The 16,755-nt window shown below is 48.9% G+C and overlaps 2 protein-coding genes across 21 annotated transcripts in view; both read right to left on the minus strand.

Moving 5' to 3' along the window:
• The window catches only part of LOC135100597 (helicase SRCAP-like), a 60,901-nt gene extending 56,585 nt beyond the window's left edge, over nucleotides 1-4,316 (minus strand). For both annotated transcript variants that reach the window (XM_064003658.1, XM_064003659.1), the window contains exon 1: nucleotides 399-4,316. In XM_064003658.1, the coding sequence (XP_063859728.1) occupies nucleotides 399-2,565 (2,167 nt within the window). In that variant the 5' untranslated portion in view covers nucleotides 2,566-4,316. The remainder of the gene's footprint in view (nucleotides 1-398) is intronic.
• Nucleotides 1-16,755, minus strand: part of LOC135100596 (uncharacterized) — a 412,487-nt gene that overhangs the window by 193,694 nt on the left and 202,038 nt on the right. For all 19 annotated transcript variants that reach the window (XR_010268806.1, XM_064003656.1, XM_064003654.1 and 16 more), the window contains one exon: nucleotides 5,142-9,422. Coding sequence is in view for 18 of the 19 variants with exons in the window: in XM_064003648.1 (XP_063859718.1) it covers nucleotides 5,142-9,422 (4,281 nt within the window). In the remaining variant the exon portion in view is untranslated. The remainder of the gene's footprint in view (nucleotides 1-5,141; nucleotides 9,423-16,755) is intronic.

The raw sequence follows: 16,755 nt of genomic DNA on the forward strand, positions 1-16,755 counted from the left end.
ACAAATTCGCTTACTGCAGGTGTTGGCCGCATCCCAGCCAAGGGTGCGCCCCGAGAGGGGCACCTTGGCGGGCGAGGCAGGGCTGACTAGCGGGTCACTTGGCAGCCTCATACTGACCTGCCAGTAATGCTCAAGTAGGTCAAGCAACCACGACTGGTGTTAGTAAGGACAGAGTGGCGGGCGGGTCACTACCGAGCCGTGGACACTAAACTCCAACAAGAGCAACAAGGATGCAGGTTAAGAAGGGTCGCTAAGGCTCGTCTAAGATTCACTACTGCATCTGACCTGACCCCGCCGGGTCATGTGGGGTGGGGCAGGGGGGTCAGAGTTCTTACAACACACAGTGGCATCGAGTCCTGTCCCAGACTGGGTTTATGAAGGACCGGCAGCTCACTCACCCTCGGAGCTCACAAAGAGGCCAAGGTCTTCCACGATCTTTCCCTTCACCTCGCCGCCTCCCTCGATGACAGGGGCGGGCTCGTCCTGCTCACCAGGTGCCTTGTCTTTCTGGTCTTCTTCTTCTTCGTCGTCGGTGTCGCCATAGTGCAAGTCCTTCTCTTTCTTCCTGTCCTTGACGCGCTGCAGGAACTCTTCCACCACCAGCTCCCGCTGCGTGGGTGGCGTCGCCTCGCGCTGGATCTCTCGCTTGGGTCGACTCACTTTAATGATTTTCTTTTCTTTCCGGTCAATGCGATTTTCCAGCGCCTCCCAGAACTCCCGCAGAAGCTGCTGCCTGACCTTCTCGTGCTCGCTGACTGGAGGTGGCTCGTCCAGCAAACGTTTGGGTGCACCGCAAGGGATCGGTTTGAAGTAGTTCAGAAACCTTTCCTCAGCCTCCAACATTTCACGAGTGGGAGGGACGCGGAGCTTCCCTTCATCTTCTTTATCAGTTTCCTCTTCCTTCTTGTGCTTGGCCTTGGGCGTGCCCTGGAAGTAAGCCATGTAGCGCCTCTCAGCCTCCAGCTGCTGAGGGTCAGGCTTTGCTTCCGTCTCTGACTTGTCAGTTTCGTCATCTGGACGCCGCTTGGGGCGCGGCGGTCCAGATGAAAAGTAGCGCAGGTAGCGACGCTCCGCTTCCAGCTGTTCTGAGTCAGGCTCTGAGGCCACGGAGGCGGGTCGTGATCGTGGGCGTGGGCGTGGCGGACCAGAATTGAAATATGAAAGATACCGACGCTCAGCCTCCAGCTGCACTGGATCAGGCTCCACAGATGACCGTGATCCAGGTGAAGGCTCGCGACGTGGCCGCGGAGGAGCAGCGTTAAAATAGGACAAATATCGGCGTTCAGCTTCAATCTGAGCTGCGTCAAGTTCGGGAGGTTCCTGGGAGCGGGCTGAGCGAGGCCTCGGTGGACCGGGGTTGAAATAAGACATATATCGCCTCTGAGCGGCCAGCTGAGCCCCATCTGGCTCGGTGCTTCTGTACACTTCCTCCCGCGTGAGAGAGGAGCCCCGGGGGGGACTCAGAAAGTGGCAATAGTACCGCCGCTGCGCCTCCAGCTGCTGCAGATCAGGAGTCTTGGGTTCCCGGGACGTGCTGCGTGTTCGCTGCTGTTTGTAGGGCGGCTCCTGGAAGTAGGAGAGATAGCGGCGCTCGCCTAACACCAACTCGGGATCGCGCTCGTCCAGCGGCGTGCGGGGGCGGGGAGGCGGGGGAGGAGGCGACGCTACCCGCCCAGACTTCAGTTTGGCAGACGGATATTTAGCAGACCGCACAATCTCTTCTCTACTAATGTTTTCATCGGACTCCTGCCGCACCATCTGTGGCACACGCTGGCCATCACTGGTTTCCTCACTCGACCCATTGACTTGTGGTGCGACCTTCAGCTCCATGGTGGTGGGCAGCTCGCTCAGCTCTTTGCTGCCGCGGTCAAGGCGAGCGAAAAAGAGCCACTCGGCGAGGCCTTGTGCCTGCAGCCGCTGAGACTCGTAAGAACCGACGAGGCTGGCTGACAAGGGTCGGGCCAGCCCACTAGATGAGGGACAAACCTGCGTGCCGGCGACGGTGTGGCCACTGCCAGGGACCTTGGACTGGTCAGGAGCGAACGTGGCGGCAGCAGGCTGAGCGTGAGACTGGTCAGAGGAAAATACAGGTGGCGTGGATTGCGGTCCCCAGGTGAGTGGCCTCTGAGGGCGACTTCTGCAGTACGATACTTCTCTGTCCGTTGAGGAGCCAGAGTGGGTAGCAGGCGGCTGGCACGGGTACGGCGACTCGGCCGTGGCGATGCCACGATCAGCACTGGCAGGGGTTGGCGCAGGGAGCCAGGCACGTGGGGGGGACCTCGGGGACGCAGGTGGTGGGGGAAGCGGGGGTTGGACGAGCGGCTGCGAGGTCGTCGAAACGTCACATCTATCTCTGCCGGACAGGCTGAGGGAGGCGTCAGGGGAGGAGAAAAGGCCTGAAGGGCTCGAGCTCCTTTTATCATCGTCGTATGAGCGTCGCTGTTGGTACAGCAAGTGCAGCTCCCACAGGCGGCCACACTCTCTCAAGTCATCGCCCACAGCGTGGCCACCACCAGCCTCGTGGGCGCTGCGCTGACCTCTTGTGTGAACACTTTTATTTGACATTGCGCGAGTGTTACTGCTATTTGTCACTACCTCGCCACTAACACGCACGTGAGGGGGAGGAGGAAGGGGAGGTGGAGGAGGGATCGCAGAAGAGGGTGTAGGAGGGGTGGAAAGATGAGATGATGATGGAGGAGGAGGAATCTCACGAGATAATGGTGAAGAAACGATCGTAGAAGGAATCACAGGAGGAGGAGAGGATGAAGAGGTTGGAGAAGGGAGAGAAGTGGATGGAGGATGAGAAGTAACAGGAAAAGGGATCGCAGAGGGAGAAAAGATAGGAGGAGGAGGAGGAGGAATTGTTGGAGGAGGAGAAGAAATAGGAGGAGGAGGAGGAATTGTTGGAGGAGGAGAGTATGGGGGAGGAGGAATTACAGGAGGAGGAGGAGAAGAGGGTTGAGGAGGAGGAGGAGGAATTACAGGAAGAGGAGAAGAGGATGGGGGAGGAGGGGGAACAGGAGGAGAAGAGGATGGGGGTGGAGGAGGACGTGCAGGAGAAGATGGAAGAGGAGAATGACGTATAGAAGATGGAGGAGGAGGAGAATAGGATGGCGAAGGAGGAGTTGCAGGAGGAAAAGAGAATTTAGGAGGAGAGGATGGAGGAGGAGATGAGGGCGAAGGAGGAGGAATCACAGGAGGAGAGGATGGAGCAGGAGATGAGGGTGGAGAAGGAGGAATCACAGGAGGAGACGAAGGTGGAGGAGGACGTGGAGAAGAGGATGGAGGAGGAGGTGAGAGTGGAGGAGGAGAAGACAACGGTGGAGGAGGACGTGCAGGAGGAGAAGAGGATGGAGGAGGAGAAGACAAGGGTGGAGGAGGACGTGCAGGAGGAGAAGAGGATGGAGGAGGAGGAGGAGAAGAAGATGGTGGAGGAGGAATCACAGAAGAGGATTGAGAAATTGCGGAAGAAAATGGTGGAAGAGCAGGATTGGTAGGAGGAGAAGAACCGGATGGAGAAGGAGGAATTGCAGGAGGAGGAGAAGACGATGGAGAAGAAGAGCGTTCAGGAGGAATTTCAGGAAGAGGAGAAGAGGAGGGAAGAGGAACTGCAGGAGAAGAGGGAGGAGGAGGTGGAGAGGATGGAGCAGGAGGAATCGCACTACAAGAGGGTGGAGGAGGACGCGCAGGAGGAAGAGAAGACGGTGGAAGAGGAGGAGAAGAGGATGGAAGAGGAGAAGAGGATGGAGGAGGAAGAGTCGCAGAAGGACAAGAGTGGGAAGGAGGAACTGCAGGAGGAGGAGGAGGAGAGAGGGCAGGAGAAGGAAGTGGAAGAGGTGATGAGGGAGGAGCTAAGGGAGGAGAAGATGAGGGAAGAGGAGATGAGGAAGGAGAAATGACGGGAGGAGATGAGGGAAAAGGAATCGCGGGAAGAGATAAGGGAGGAGGAATCGCTGGAGAAGGAGATGAGGGAGGAAGAGATGAGGGAGGAAGAGATGAGGGAGGAGGAGACGAAGGAGGAGATAAGGGAGGAGGAGATGAAGGAGGAGGAATAGCGGGAGGAGAACAGGATGGAGAAGTGGTCGTAAGAGAATCAGGAGGAGGAGTCTTGGAGGGAGAAGAATATTGAGGCTGAGAAGTAGAAGGTTGAGGAGAAGGAGGGGGAGTAGAGGGTGGAAGAGGAGTCGAAACAGGTGGAGGAGAAGAAGGTGAAGATGGGGGAGTTGGAGGAGGAGGAGCAGGAGGAGGAGCAGTTTCAGTGGGATGGTCACCCCGTGGGGCGGCGGATGGAGCCGGAGGGGTTAGTTCCACACTGCCCTTACCCTGTTCCGCGAGGCCCCGCGGCGACGACTCGGGCGGCGACAGGTGGCCGATGGGCGTCCAGGTGCCGCGGAGGGTCTTCTCCTGCTCCGCCGCCTGCTTGAACACAACCTCCGTGTCGGTGACGTAACCTCGGTCTTCAGCAACTTGGGAAGGAAGTTTTGTCTTCGGTGGTGGTTGCCTGTGGCGGCCATTGGGACGCCTGCCCCCCGGGTCACTCTGGTAGCCTTCCTCAGCGGTCTGGGCATCGGCAGACAGCCTCCTGAGTGCAGGCCGCGGGACAGGAGGCTTCCCAGTGGGGATTTTAATCACTGGGGCGAAGGATGGGTAAACATTGGCCCTGATCTTAGTTATGGTGCCTGCTGACCTACCCACCACGCTCTCGTTACCTTTCACCTGCTTATTTTGGCTCCCGAGATGGAGCAGTGTTTGTGGCTTACGTGCCGGGGCAGCAGGTGGGCCGGGAGCCTCAACTTTTGCCTGCTGTCTGTCACTGGTGCCGCCCACCGCCCTGGCACCCGGCAAGTCCGCCTCCCCAGTGCCGGTTGCCAGGTCATCTGTGGAGACTGAACATGACGCCTGCCTATCTACACCTCCGTTCGTTTCAGATTTAGGAAATGTGGCAGTTTTATGGGTAATATCTGGAGACTGCATGACAGGGTTAAGGGAGGTATTACTAAGCTGGCTGCTGGGTTCAATAGGGGAGCCAAAAGGCATGGCAGGCAGGTGCGAAGCGTCTGTCTGAGTGGGCAGGGTGTTAGCTAGGGGGTTCTTGCTAGACTCCAAGGAATGGGTGTTAGTAACAGTGTTAGCTAACCTACCGTGGGGCCACGTTAGTTGAGAGTCCCAGCGCGGTGGCTGCTCCACTATCCTGCTCGGCGTTGGCTTGTAGTCCTCGAGGTCTGACAGCACGTTCTTCAGCTCCGCCACAACCTTGAGAGGCATCTTGTCCTGATAATTCCTCGGCGGTACCTTAGGCTTCGCTTTCTCCTTCTGCTGATGCATCACAGTTTTCTTCTGCAGTTCTTGGATCAGCCGTTGCTGCTGCTGGTGTAGGTGACCCAGCTGTGGCTCCCCAGCTGATGGCAACGGCAAGGTTTGCTCCCTCACAGGGCCAAACGTCCATTTACTGGCATCATATTTCTTTTGTTGGATATCTTCCATCTCAGATTCAGTCTCGGTCTCATATTCAGTGTCGGTCTGGGAAGCTGCTTCATACGTACGTACAGATCTCGCATTGTCTGTCTGTATGCCGATGGTATTACTCTTCCCTCTTTTTTTCAAGATGCTATGTTGACTCGTCTCTGGCTCAGTACCAACCTCCTTCGTCTCCACCCTTCTCGGCGACACGTAAGTGTCCGCGTCACGTCTTCCAGCATTACTTTTTCCTCTAAAAGGTGGCCTGGTACTCTTCTTCGGAACTTCTTTCTCCATTTCCTCAGCAAACTTGAACATCTCAGCAGTGAGCGCCGCCAAAGCATCAATATCAACAACCTCGAGCTTCTCGGGTTCAGGGCTCTTGCGAGCTGCCTGCGGAAGACTAAGGTCCTCAAGCTTGTTGGTGGGAGTTACTGATCCAGGTCTTGTGGTCTCTGTCGCCACCTCTGTCCTAATCTCTGGTGGATGGGTGGGCTCTGTAGAAGCACGAACTTCCATAATTTTTTCTTGCTCTAGCATTTCTTTGAACGGGTTGACATTATCGTAAAGTGAGGGGAATTTATCGACCTCAAATGGAGGCGTGCCGGGTGTGGTGTCCCCGTAGCTGCTGGAGGAGACAGTAGTGGGCTCGCTAGGGGTGGGGAGGGAGGTTTGGTCCTCGTGCGCACATTCTTCAATAACGGGAAGAGGCAGAGTTCTCGGGGGACAAACTATTTTGGTGGCCTCGGGCAACGCTATAGATATCGGAGCTACAGAGGTCACAGGGATGGGCGCCACCAAGGTTTCCTCTCTGGAGGACACAATTTGGTCACTCATTATTAGTTGGGATGGTGCCGCCGTGGTCATCAAGGCGTCTTTTTGTGATGAAGAGCACGAAACTACCTCTTGAGACGTTATGATGGAAGAGGGTGATTGCAGCGGTGCAGAGACACTACTGGCGTCAGGAACAGTAACGACTGATTTCTCGAGTGGTTGGAGACTCTCATTCTGAGTAGCAAGAATAGGCCTGCTTTCTGTTGCTTCTAGGAGCTCTTTGTTTTCCACCACAGCTACAGATGGAGACTTAGAGGCATTAAGATTTATTTCATAATGAGAGAGAGGTGGCGGCGACTCGTCCTTTTCCGCAGTCATGTTTTTTAGAAATTCAGTCCTGGCGTCAGTCGCCTTTACGGCCTTACTGGCCGAGCTGGCGTCTGGCTGGGACCTACTGAGCTCCTCCACGGGTGTTGGAATCATCTTTTTCCTCCTTGGGGGCTTAACTCTTTCTGGTAGTTTTGGTAAAATAGACTCTGCTCGGCTGTTGATGTCCTCCACTACAGCCGGTAGGGGAGAACATGCTTGTTGTGGTGGTTGTAGTGATGGCTGCTGCGCCGGAGTCTCTTGTTCCCTCTCCTCCGACTCCTTGAGAACAACCGTTTCTTGCCGCCGAGCTTCACATGTCACCAGTATGGGGCCAGGCACTGATTTTTGCTCAGACTGTCTAACAATGTTGGCGCTAGTGGCTCTCCCAGATGAGTAACTGTCCAACTCCTTAACTCGAGCATCAGAGTCAAGATCAAAGCGAACTTCTTTTTTCGTGTCCTGAGTGCCATTGAGGGATCGGTTACTTCCCTTCAGACTAGACTGACTCTTCAGCACCGATCCGTTGGGCTCCTTCTTACAGCTTTCAGGATCCTCACTTTCGCTCTCTGATGTAGTTATCAGGTCCGACTTGCGATTCTTGCGTTCTTTATACTTCTTCCTGAGGTATTTAGGTGATCCCTTTTTCAGAAACTGTGTTATATTAAAGCCTTTCTTTGTGTCCTCGGTTTTGGCCACATCCAAAATTTGAACTTGGCTGGACGTGTCTGAAGTGTCGCTCTTGTCTGACTGTGCCGTGGCTAATTGGTCTGACAGTGGCGTGTCCAATTGATTGGAGTCCACCTTGGAGGACTCGCTGTGTTTTTCGTCTTTGGGTGTTCCAGAAGCTTCAGAACTTCCACTGTCACTGCTTTTACTCTCTTTTCGTTTTCTGATCCTCTCTGAGATCTTTTCTCTTACTTTTTCTAATTTGGTGGAGGCAGAAGGTGATCCAAGAACCTCCCGTGTAGCCTCGTCACTGCTCACCTCAGAGGACGATTCTGTCATAATGACTACATCGTCCACCTTTTGCTGAGCGTTGTCTGATGGCCCATCAGGTAAGGCTTCTATGTCCTCCCTGAGGTCCTCGAGCAGCTGGGTCAAGAAAGCTTCTTCGATGTCGTCCTCAATGGCAGTGTTGTCAAGGGCATCCAGGAAATCATTGAGGTCACTTTCTTGGAAGCTGCGTCGCAGTTTCTCGAGCTCTCTCAAGACTCGTTCTTCGTTATAAGACTCGCGGGAAATATAAAGCTGCACCTCCTTAGATCTGGACAACAACCGCCTCTTCACGTCCATTTTAGGTTGCTGAATGACGGTAGTTGGAGTTGCAATGGGCGGGAGAGGAGGTTTTACTCCAGACTTCACGTCACCAATCTTATCAGCTCGCAGTACTTTGGGAGATGAGCTTCCATTAGCAACAACAGGCGAGTGATTGTCTAATATCTGTTTGTCCACGTCCTGCAAGGAAGATTCAAGAGAGGAAAGGCTTTTCTCCAACTTATCCGATATCGCGTCGCCTTCGGTTGGGTCACCGAAACCTGGAGGTGGAGGGGGACTGGGTGTCACTTTCCTCTTCCCCTGAGGGCTCGTCTTATCAACAGTCAGGATAGAATAGCTGGATGACACGTGAATGGGCGAGTCTTTACCCGGCACTGGTGTGAGTCTCTCCTCCTCACTGGAACACTGCCGTTTCAGCAAGAGGGTTTGTGCCGCTTGTTCAATACTCTCTAGCTCATCTATAGCGTCCTTGATACTCGTCTGCTTCTTTCGCTCAGCCACTGGTGCTACCTTGGGTGTTGTGTTGGGATCTGGAGCAGTGGGCGCTGAAGGAGGAATCTTTCCTCCACTTTGGTTCTCGTCAAGGTCGGAGAGGCGGGAGTTAACCGAAGACAATTCCGACATGTCCTTCGCTACTGTGTCGTCTGAACCAGCAGTAGCCGAGGAGCCCACGGTGGCAGTGGAGGCCATAGAGATGCGCCACCCCTCCGATGACCGAGGCGAGGACGGTAATGAGCCGGAGACGTCCCCGCCTTTCGACGCCTCGGCGCCCGACACACTTGAATAGTACTGTCCCATGTTGGTCTCCAGTTTTGTGGCTTGGAATGACTTGAGCAAAGAATCCTGGTCTTTTTCTCCCTCACTAGTTTCTAGAGTTGCCGCTTCTGTTCTCTCACACACCCACAGAGAACTAGAATTGCTCTCTTCTTCGAACTCCTCTTCTTCAGCCAACAGGTGTTCGACCTGCAAGTTTGGGAATTGTCGCTCTACTTGTTCTAGTTTTTCTTCGAAGTTTGAAAAGAATGAGCCAGTTCCTGAACTCCTGTCCTCATCAGATTGCTTCTGTAAGAACGAGTCGAAGTCGTTTAAGTCGTTTGGATATCCAGAGGAGGAGCCTTGAATCTCTCCCTTCTCAGTCAGTGTTGCTCTTTTGGCAAATTGTTCTTCAGATGTTCCTAAAGTGTCCGTTGGATTAATGTCTACCTGAGTATTTCCGTCAAGCCCTAAAGGACATTCACTTGAATCAGGTATGTAATCAGGTATGTCTGCCTGAGTCAGCGGACCGTCCAAGATCAGTGTGTCGGTGGAGGTGTCCGTCTGCGAGCTGTGGTCTGTAAAGGTACCTTCGTCGCTGCCCACAGAATGCCGAGACTCTGAATCAAGTTCGAGCCCAAACTCTGTCAACGAGTGTGTGGGAGATGTATTGCTTTCAGGACAAGTGCCTTGGTTAGCTTCACTTTCGTCGTATTCTTCAGCGTCGTCGTTCCTCAGCAGTTGTGGATCAACACCATAAGTTTCGAGGAAGATGATGGAAGAATCGGAATCCTCTGAAGGTGAAGGAACGAACCACAGCGTCAGTCAGGACCTATCACACACCATCTACGGGTTAGTCTCGCGCGACCAAATTCTGAGGAACGAGTGAGGGGCGAGCGGAGGGGCGGGATGGGAAGATCATGTCATTAACAATCACCCACTTGCCCCTCACCTGAAGCACCCACGTCACCTCCCTGCACTCGCTCAGAATTTGGCCTGAAGGGTTTAACTCGTGCCCTTGAGGATGAATTATGCGTGTTAGTGTTGGTGCGGGATGGTCGCCTCGGAGCGGCCCCAGACTGTTTCCAAGCTGGCCATACTCCTCACGGCGCTTGCGACAGACGGCGATTAATCAAAACACACACACACTTGCAGAAAAAAAAAATACCATGCGACCAAACAACCCGCGGGGATCAGATGGGAGTCCCTCTATCGCTTCCCATAGTAAACCTCAGCTTCGCTCGAGTTACTACAAGTCAAGCCGCACGATTCACGAAACGCTCTAATGGAATAGAGTATTTAGTCACGTTTCACAAATAAGCCAGGGACTGTCTCATGGCCGGAGAGGCGCCCCGGTGGGAAGACCTTGAGGCGCACAGCACTTCCTCGCGTCCTGCTGCTGAGGAGACGGAACAACGGGAAGACTCCGGCGGGGGGTAAGACGAATGAGGAGGAAGGAAGGAGAGATAGGAGAAAGAAAGGGAAGGGAAGACATGAAGGAAGAACATAACGGATGTCTCTTTCCTCCTCCTCCTCCTCCACAGAATATTGACATACGAGTCTTAATGTATATGAACAAGTAAAGAAAAATGTGTTGACGTGCGCGCATTGATTTACACATCAAAGAAAGGACTGCAGGTAAATGTGTACCTGAGTGGGTGGGTGAGTGTAGCGTAGAGAGGGTGAGGGACGGAGGCTGGTGCGTGTGTGTGTGTGTGTGGGGTGAGGGGGGGAAGAGAGAGAGAGAGAGAGAGAGAGAGAGAGAGAGAGAGAGAGAGAGAGAGAGAGAGAGAGAGAGAGAGAGAGAGAGAGAGAGAGAGAGAGAGAGAGAGAGAGAGAGAGAGAGATGGAGGGGGGTGTGGCCAGATGTAATAAGGGTGCAGTGTCGTTTGTTTGTAATGCAGGGGTGAGTGTGGCGTGCAGTAAAGAGATGTGAGGTGAGTGCATTAGTGTGGAATCAGGCTGTACTTTAATGAATATATGTGGTGTGGAACGAGAGTGCAATGTACCGTGCTTGCGAGGGAACAGGAAACATTGCAGGGTGTTATATCAGTGAGGTAAATTTAAATGTCGTGGTGTAAATGTGTGTTAGGTGACGGTGATGGTAGTGAGAGTGGTAGGAGGAAGAGGCAAGTGAAGAGCTGGTAAGTGGTGACAATGGTAGAAGGAGGAGGCGAGGAAAGAGTTTAAGTGAAAGAGCTGGCGAGACTAACACTGGTCAGCGCTCTTTGGAACAACCGACACCAAAACACACTTCGCCACCAACATCTTACTTAGTGGAACAGAGATATTGTAAACCCCTCTTCCCTCCCGTTCTTTCTCTGTCCTTCCTCTCCCACGCTACCTTCCTCTTCCACTTGCACTGCACACTCAACTCTCCCATGCTCTTACTATTACCAATACTATTACCTACACTATCTCCCTCTCCCTCCTTCTACTCAAACGTCACTTCCCTTCCTTCACCAAGTACCTACGTGGCCATATGTCAAACCTCTAGCCAAACAACACACTCCCTTCAACCACTCATAAAACAGCGCTCCAGTGTGAGGATTCTGGAGCACCACTGCGTAAAGGAAAGTAATATATAACAATCAATAAGGCGTTCTTTTTTCCCAGTCATGCGCTAACATTTATACTCTTTCTCACGTTACTTCCTCGTTCCTTCCCCACCGTCTACTCCTTCTCCTCCTCCTCCTCCTCCTCCTCCTCCTCCTCCTCCTCCTCCTAAATGTCGTAAACAAAATCATGTCCACATTAGGTTATAACACTTACCAAGATATGTTTTTATGAGGGAGTGCAAAAATATGAGGGACAGCAGAGAGGGAAGAAGTGTGGTACAGTAGTGAGGGTGTCACTGAAGGAGTATGTGTGTGTGTGTGAGGGTGTAGGAATGAATGTACCGTCTTTTTTTTTTTTTTCCTATTCATAATACAAGTACAGTCTTCTTTCGGTTCTTCTTCTCCTCCTTCGCATTTACTTTCCCACGTCTCTCGTTTCAGATTACATGATGCATTCCTATCATAAACAGCTTAGTAAGGGACAACATATTAGCTGTTGTTTACTCTTTCATTGCATCCCTTTGTGTTCCTTCTCCGCCTCCTTTTTCCTCCTCAGAATCTTTTCTTCGCTCCTATTTCCGTTTTCTTCCTCCTCCTCCTCAAGTCTAAAGAGTTGAGTAGTGAAGCATGAATAAATCTTTCGTGTGTGCGATGCAGAAGTTTCCTTTCTTGTTGTTCTATAAAAATTTCCACATTTTTTCTTTCCAGTTGATAAGTTGTTTTGCACACTTTTCTGCCTGAAGTGTGACAAAGAGGAATGGTTTGGTAAGAAAAGAAATTGCTTGCGTTTCTATCCTATTATTTATGCATTTGTGCTATAATGTTCTTCATAACTCCAGATAACGCAACACAAGGCTCTCTCAGAAATTTATGGTTGAAGAAGACATGTGGAAACAGGTAGGCGTGTTCCATACAAGGACTGACTGCTTAGTGTAGACCTGATAGGTTCTTGCAGCTTCCTCTGTTTTCTCACGTTCTTATCTTCTCAAAGTTGCTGTATTCTAAACCCCTTGGTAGAGTCGAGGATAATTAAACTTTGAAACTAATTAACTGATACCATATGACCACTTTGGAAATTAATTCACTAGTAAATAGATGAATGAATAAACAGCGTAAATAAATAAATACATAAATAAATCAGCAAGCTAACTAATGCACATACATATGAATGAGTTGGTGGCTAAATGAATGAATGAATGAATAGATATAAACAAGCAGTGAAAACAAGGATGAAGTCATGAGCGGTAATGGATGAGGGATGGAAGGAGGGACAGCGTGGGTGGGTGGAGGCGTGTCAGGAGGTGTGGGTGGAAGCAAGGGCGGCATGGACGGTGGTGTGGGCGGTAGTGGTGTTTACCTAAAGCCACAAACATCGGGAGTTATGACGGCACAAGGAGGAGCTGACGTCATTAGATAAAAGAGAGGGGAAGAAAAAGTAAGATGAGGAAGAGGAAGTAAGGAGAAAAGGGTGAGGCGTAGGAAGGGTATGGTAAACGGGTGAAGGAGGTAGATGAATTAGGGGAAGGAGGAGATGTAAGAGGAAGATCAATTAAGGGAACTAGGAGATGGTACAGAAGGAAGAAGGAATGAAAAGAGATGGACGGAGATGAATAAAAGGGTGAAGAAGGAAGAAAAATAAACGAAAGAAGAAAAATAGTTTCGAAAGAAGGAAAACATGAACGAATGATAGAACAAAGGGAAGTAGAAAAAGATGAATAAAGGGAGGGAGGTGTAGGAGTAAGAAGGAAGGAGGGAAAGGGTGACTTAGAGAGGGTGAAGGAGGGAGGAAATGAGTGGTAAGGGGGATAACGGAGGGGAGGAGGATGGTAAGGGGTGACGAAGGGAGGGAAGGGAGAGTGGGTAAGGGAGATAAGGGAGGGAGGGGTGAGGGGTGATGGAAGGAGCACGTCACCATCCCTGACAAGACTGGTGACGTCATCCTCCTAAGTGTGGGAGTCGCCCGCCGCCTCACGCTTCCTGTTGCTCATTTGCTTTTCAATGCGTTTAGTTTCTTTTCCCCAAATTTCCTGTCAATTAGTCCGTCCATATATTTTCTTCGTTTTTTTTTTTTTTTTCTTTTTTCTATTCTTACTTATATGAAGTTATTTTATTGTTTCACAGATTTGATTTGCTGTTTCTTGTCATTCTTAGCCTTATTCATTTATTTTATTTATTGTTATGCTTGTTTTTAGTATTCTTTCTTAACAATTGTGTTTTTTTTTTCGTGCTAAACGTTTTGATACATTCAATCAATCAACAATATTTTTTTTTTCATTTAAGTTTCGTTCTTTTTTTTTTTTACCACATTTCGTACAATTCTTATTCTTTAAATACACAATTCTTTCCTCTCCTCATTTGCTAATTTTCACCACCATACATTATTTCTCCACATCTACGCACCTTATTCTCTACTAATATTTTTAATCTCACTCATTAGTCTTGCTTTCGTCATTTCCTCGTTTTGTTTATCCTCATTAATCTCTAATTCCTGCCACCACCATTCCTCCCTCTCCTGTTCACTGATCCCTTTCTCATCCATGAACCTGAACAGCGAACAATAATATCAATTAACAGCAGAACAAAAGCAGAACACAAAGGGAAATTAAACCTCAAATCACGGAACAAAGGAACAGGGAATCAATCACCTGAACTATACATTTACATAAGCTTGTTTTCTTTGTTTATTTTCAAGCTGGTAAGATAAAAGAACAATACTGAGAGCAAATGAGGAAGTGTAGCAAGAAAAGTAAATAAGACCGAGTGGATGAGAGAAAATATAAGAAAAAAATTTAAGTAGGTTAATTACAATAGGTGAGTAAAAAAAATCCTAAAAACAAAATTAAGAGTTAGTAAGTGGATGAGTTAAAAACAGTTAAGAATAAGATGAAATAAATCAAGATGGAAATTGACAATATCTGGGAGAGAAGAAATAGTCGAACAAGATCAAGTAAATCAAAATGAAAATTTGCTGTAACTCAGTGTGTAAAAAAAGTTAAGAATAAGATTATATAATTAAAGATGAATATGAATAACAACTGGATGAGTGAAAATAAAATCAAGAGTAATATAGCCAATTAAAATGGAAATGGACAGTAATTGAATGAGTAAAACTAAAGTTAAGGGTAAGAGCAAACAAATTAAGTCAAATTAGCAGGAAGTGGGTGAATAAAAATAAAGTTAAGAGTAAAAATCAAATAAATTAAGAAAGAAATTTACAGTAACTGGGAGAGAAGAAATGAAGTTAAGAGCAAGATGAGCAAAATAAGTGGCCGAGCAAAAATAAAGTTGAATAAAAAAAATAATCAATTCAAATGTAAATCAACAGGAACTGGGTAAAACAAAAATTTAACCCTTCCACTGCTAGACAAATACCTTCCTATATCTAACTATAACTTTTTAGACACTTATGTACTAGTCTCTTAAATTGTTCTGTAGCTTAGAAAAGACAAAATTAATCCTCTCCCCAACCTTCCTTTCCGTGTCCATTATTACTAACAAAGGATGACCACAGCAGTGAAAGAGTTAAGGCAGACATAAAGTTGCGACATTGAGGCAGGTGATGATAAGGTCAGGTCGCTAGGAAAGGTGAACCATCAGCGTCCTCTGTGGCGTGGAAGATGACTTGGTATTAAGATTTCCGGCAAAGGTAAGAAGTCCTCCTCTTGCTCTCTTTATTCTTCCTCCTCCTCCTCCTCCTCCTCCTCCTCCTCCCCTCTCTTCCTAATTACCCGTTTCCCAGGTGAGCATAAAACCAGGTAAGAAGCAAAGGAGTTATTTGTACATTCTCTCTCTCTCTCTCTCTCTCTCTCTCTCTCTCTCTCTCTCTCTCTCTCTCTCTCTGGCTTCAACGTTGAAAAATATAATGATATTGGTACGTTAAGTAATATCTGTTGAAAGAATAACCATTGTAAAAACAGAATAAACTTTCGATTTTCTTATTATGTCTCACTCTCTCCCTCATTCTTGTCCTTCCCTTCTTCCTCTTTCCTATCTCTTGTTTTTTTCCTTATTTTTTTCATACTTCACGTCTCAGTTTATTTTCCTTCTTCCTAATTGTTTTTTCCTGACTATTATTGCTTCGTCCTTGTCCTCCTTAACCCTTCTTATTCTCCTTCACTTCCTCATCGACCTCCACTCCTCTCCCTCCTCCATAATCTGTCTTTTCCTCGTCCTTCGCCAGCCAGTCGCCACTCATCCCCAGTCCCTTGTTTCCGTGCCTCCTGTCTTTATTAATCACTCTACATTGTCTTTTCCTCAGTTAATTGCCATTCACGTGTCTCTTTCACTCAGCTTTTCGTACGATTTTTCTCTCCTCTAACTGCAATTCTCTTCCTTCTCCTTTTCGTCCTTCACAAACTGTTCGACGATTACCTGTCTTTCCTTCTATTTCTCTTTCTTTTCTTTCCTTCCTTTGATCGTTAGTCTTGATTTTCCTCTTCTTCGTCTTCTCCTTTTTCTTCTTTTTTTTTTACCTCAACTTTATTTTTCTCTTAATCTTCTGTTTGTTTCTCTATTTTTATTTCCGTCTTCCTCCTCTTTTTTTCTCTTTCCCCTCATTTTACTTTCTCCTCTTCTTCCTCCTTTTCCTCCCCTCCATTCTTCCCCTCCCAATCCTATTTACCCCATTACCTTCCCTGAGTTCCAATGCTCCCCTCTCCCCTTCTTCCTCCTCTTTCTCTACCTCCCTACCTTCTTTCCTTCCCATTAGCTTCCCTCTTCCTCCTCGTTCTTTCCTTGAGGAGTGTGTACCTGTTTCCCTCCCTTCCTTTCCTTTTGCCTTCCTCTCTCTATGCTTCGTATCCCAGCCTATCTATCCTCTGAGGGTCATTTCTCAAGCGCCAAACACATTTTATCTCAGAATCCAAACGCGTGCTGGAAACTGCAAGCCATCCGTTTTCCATCTAAAGCTTTGGATTGGAGGAAATACGAGTATATCTATGCACCAGCAGCAGAGGACTCATGAAGCGATGTGTGACTCAGTGGTATCATAATATCTAGCAGGGAATAATTCTGGGGTGGTGATGTAGATTCTATAATTACTGAAGCGGCTGATCAGGAGTTGAGTGAGTTAATGGTGTGAACTGTGAATGTGTGAATGTGCGTTCGCTAACTTACGAGTCAAAGAATGTGAGTGAATCAAGTTAATGCCGGGGGATGTTGTCAGGTCAGAGAGAGAGAGAGAGAGAGAGAGAGAGAATGTCACTGAGTAATGTGAGAAAAAAAATAAGCGAGAACATAAAGAAGAATGAGAGAAGGAGAGAAAGTGTCGTAATGAGAGGATGTGCAAGAAAACAAGAGTGATAAAGGGAATTAGAGAAAATGACAACCACAATGAGAGGAAATGCGCAAGATGAAACAAAGAAAATAGGCAAAAAAGAAAGATTCGAACAGAAGAATGAGAGAGAGAGAGAGAGAGAGAGAGAGAGAGAGAGAGAGAGCCAAACTAAATAAAAAAAAAGGTAGGTGACAGTGACTAAGAGAGGGAAGGGAAAGCAACACAAAAATGAAGGAAGAAATGGTTATGGTGAGGAGGGAGGGAGGGAGGGAGGGAGAGGGTAGGGAAGGAAAG

Source organism: Scylla paramamosain, chromosome 5 (assembly GCF_035594125.1).
Source record: "Scylla paramamosain isolate STU-SP2022 chromosome 5, ASM3559412v1, whole genome shotgun sequence".
NCBI lineage: Eukaryota > Metazoa > Arthropoda > Malacostraca > Decapoda > Portunidae > Scylla > Scylla paramamosain.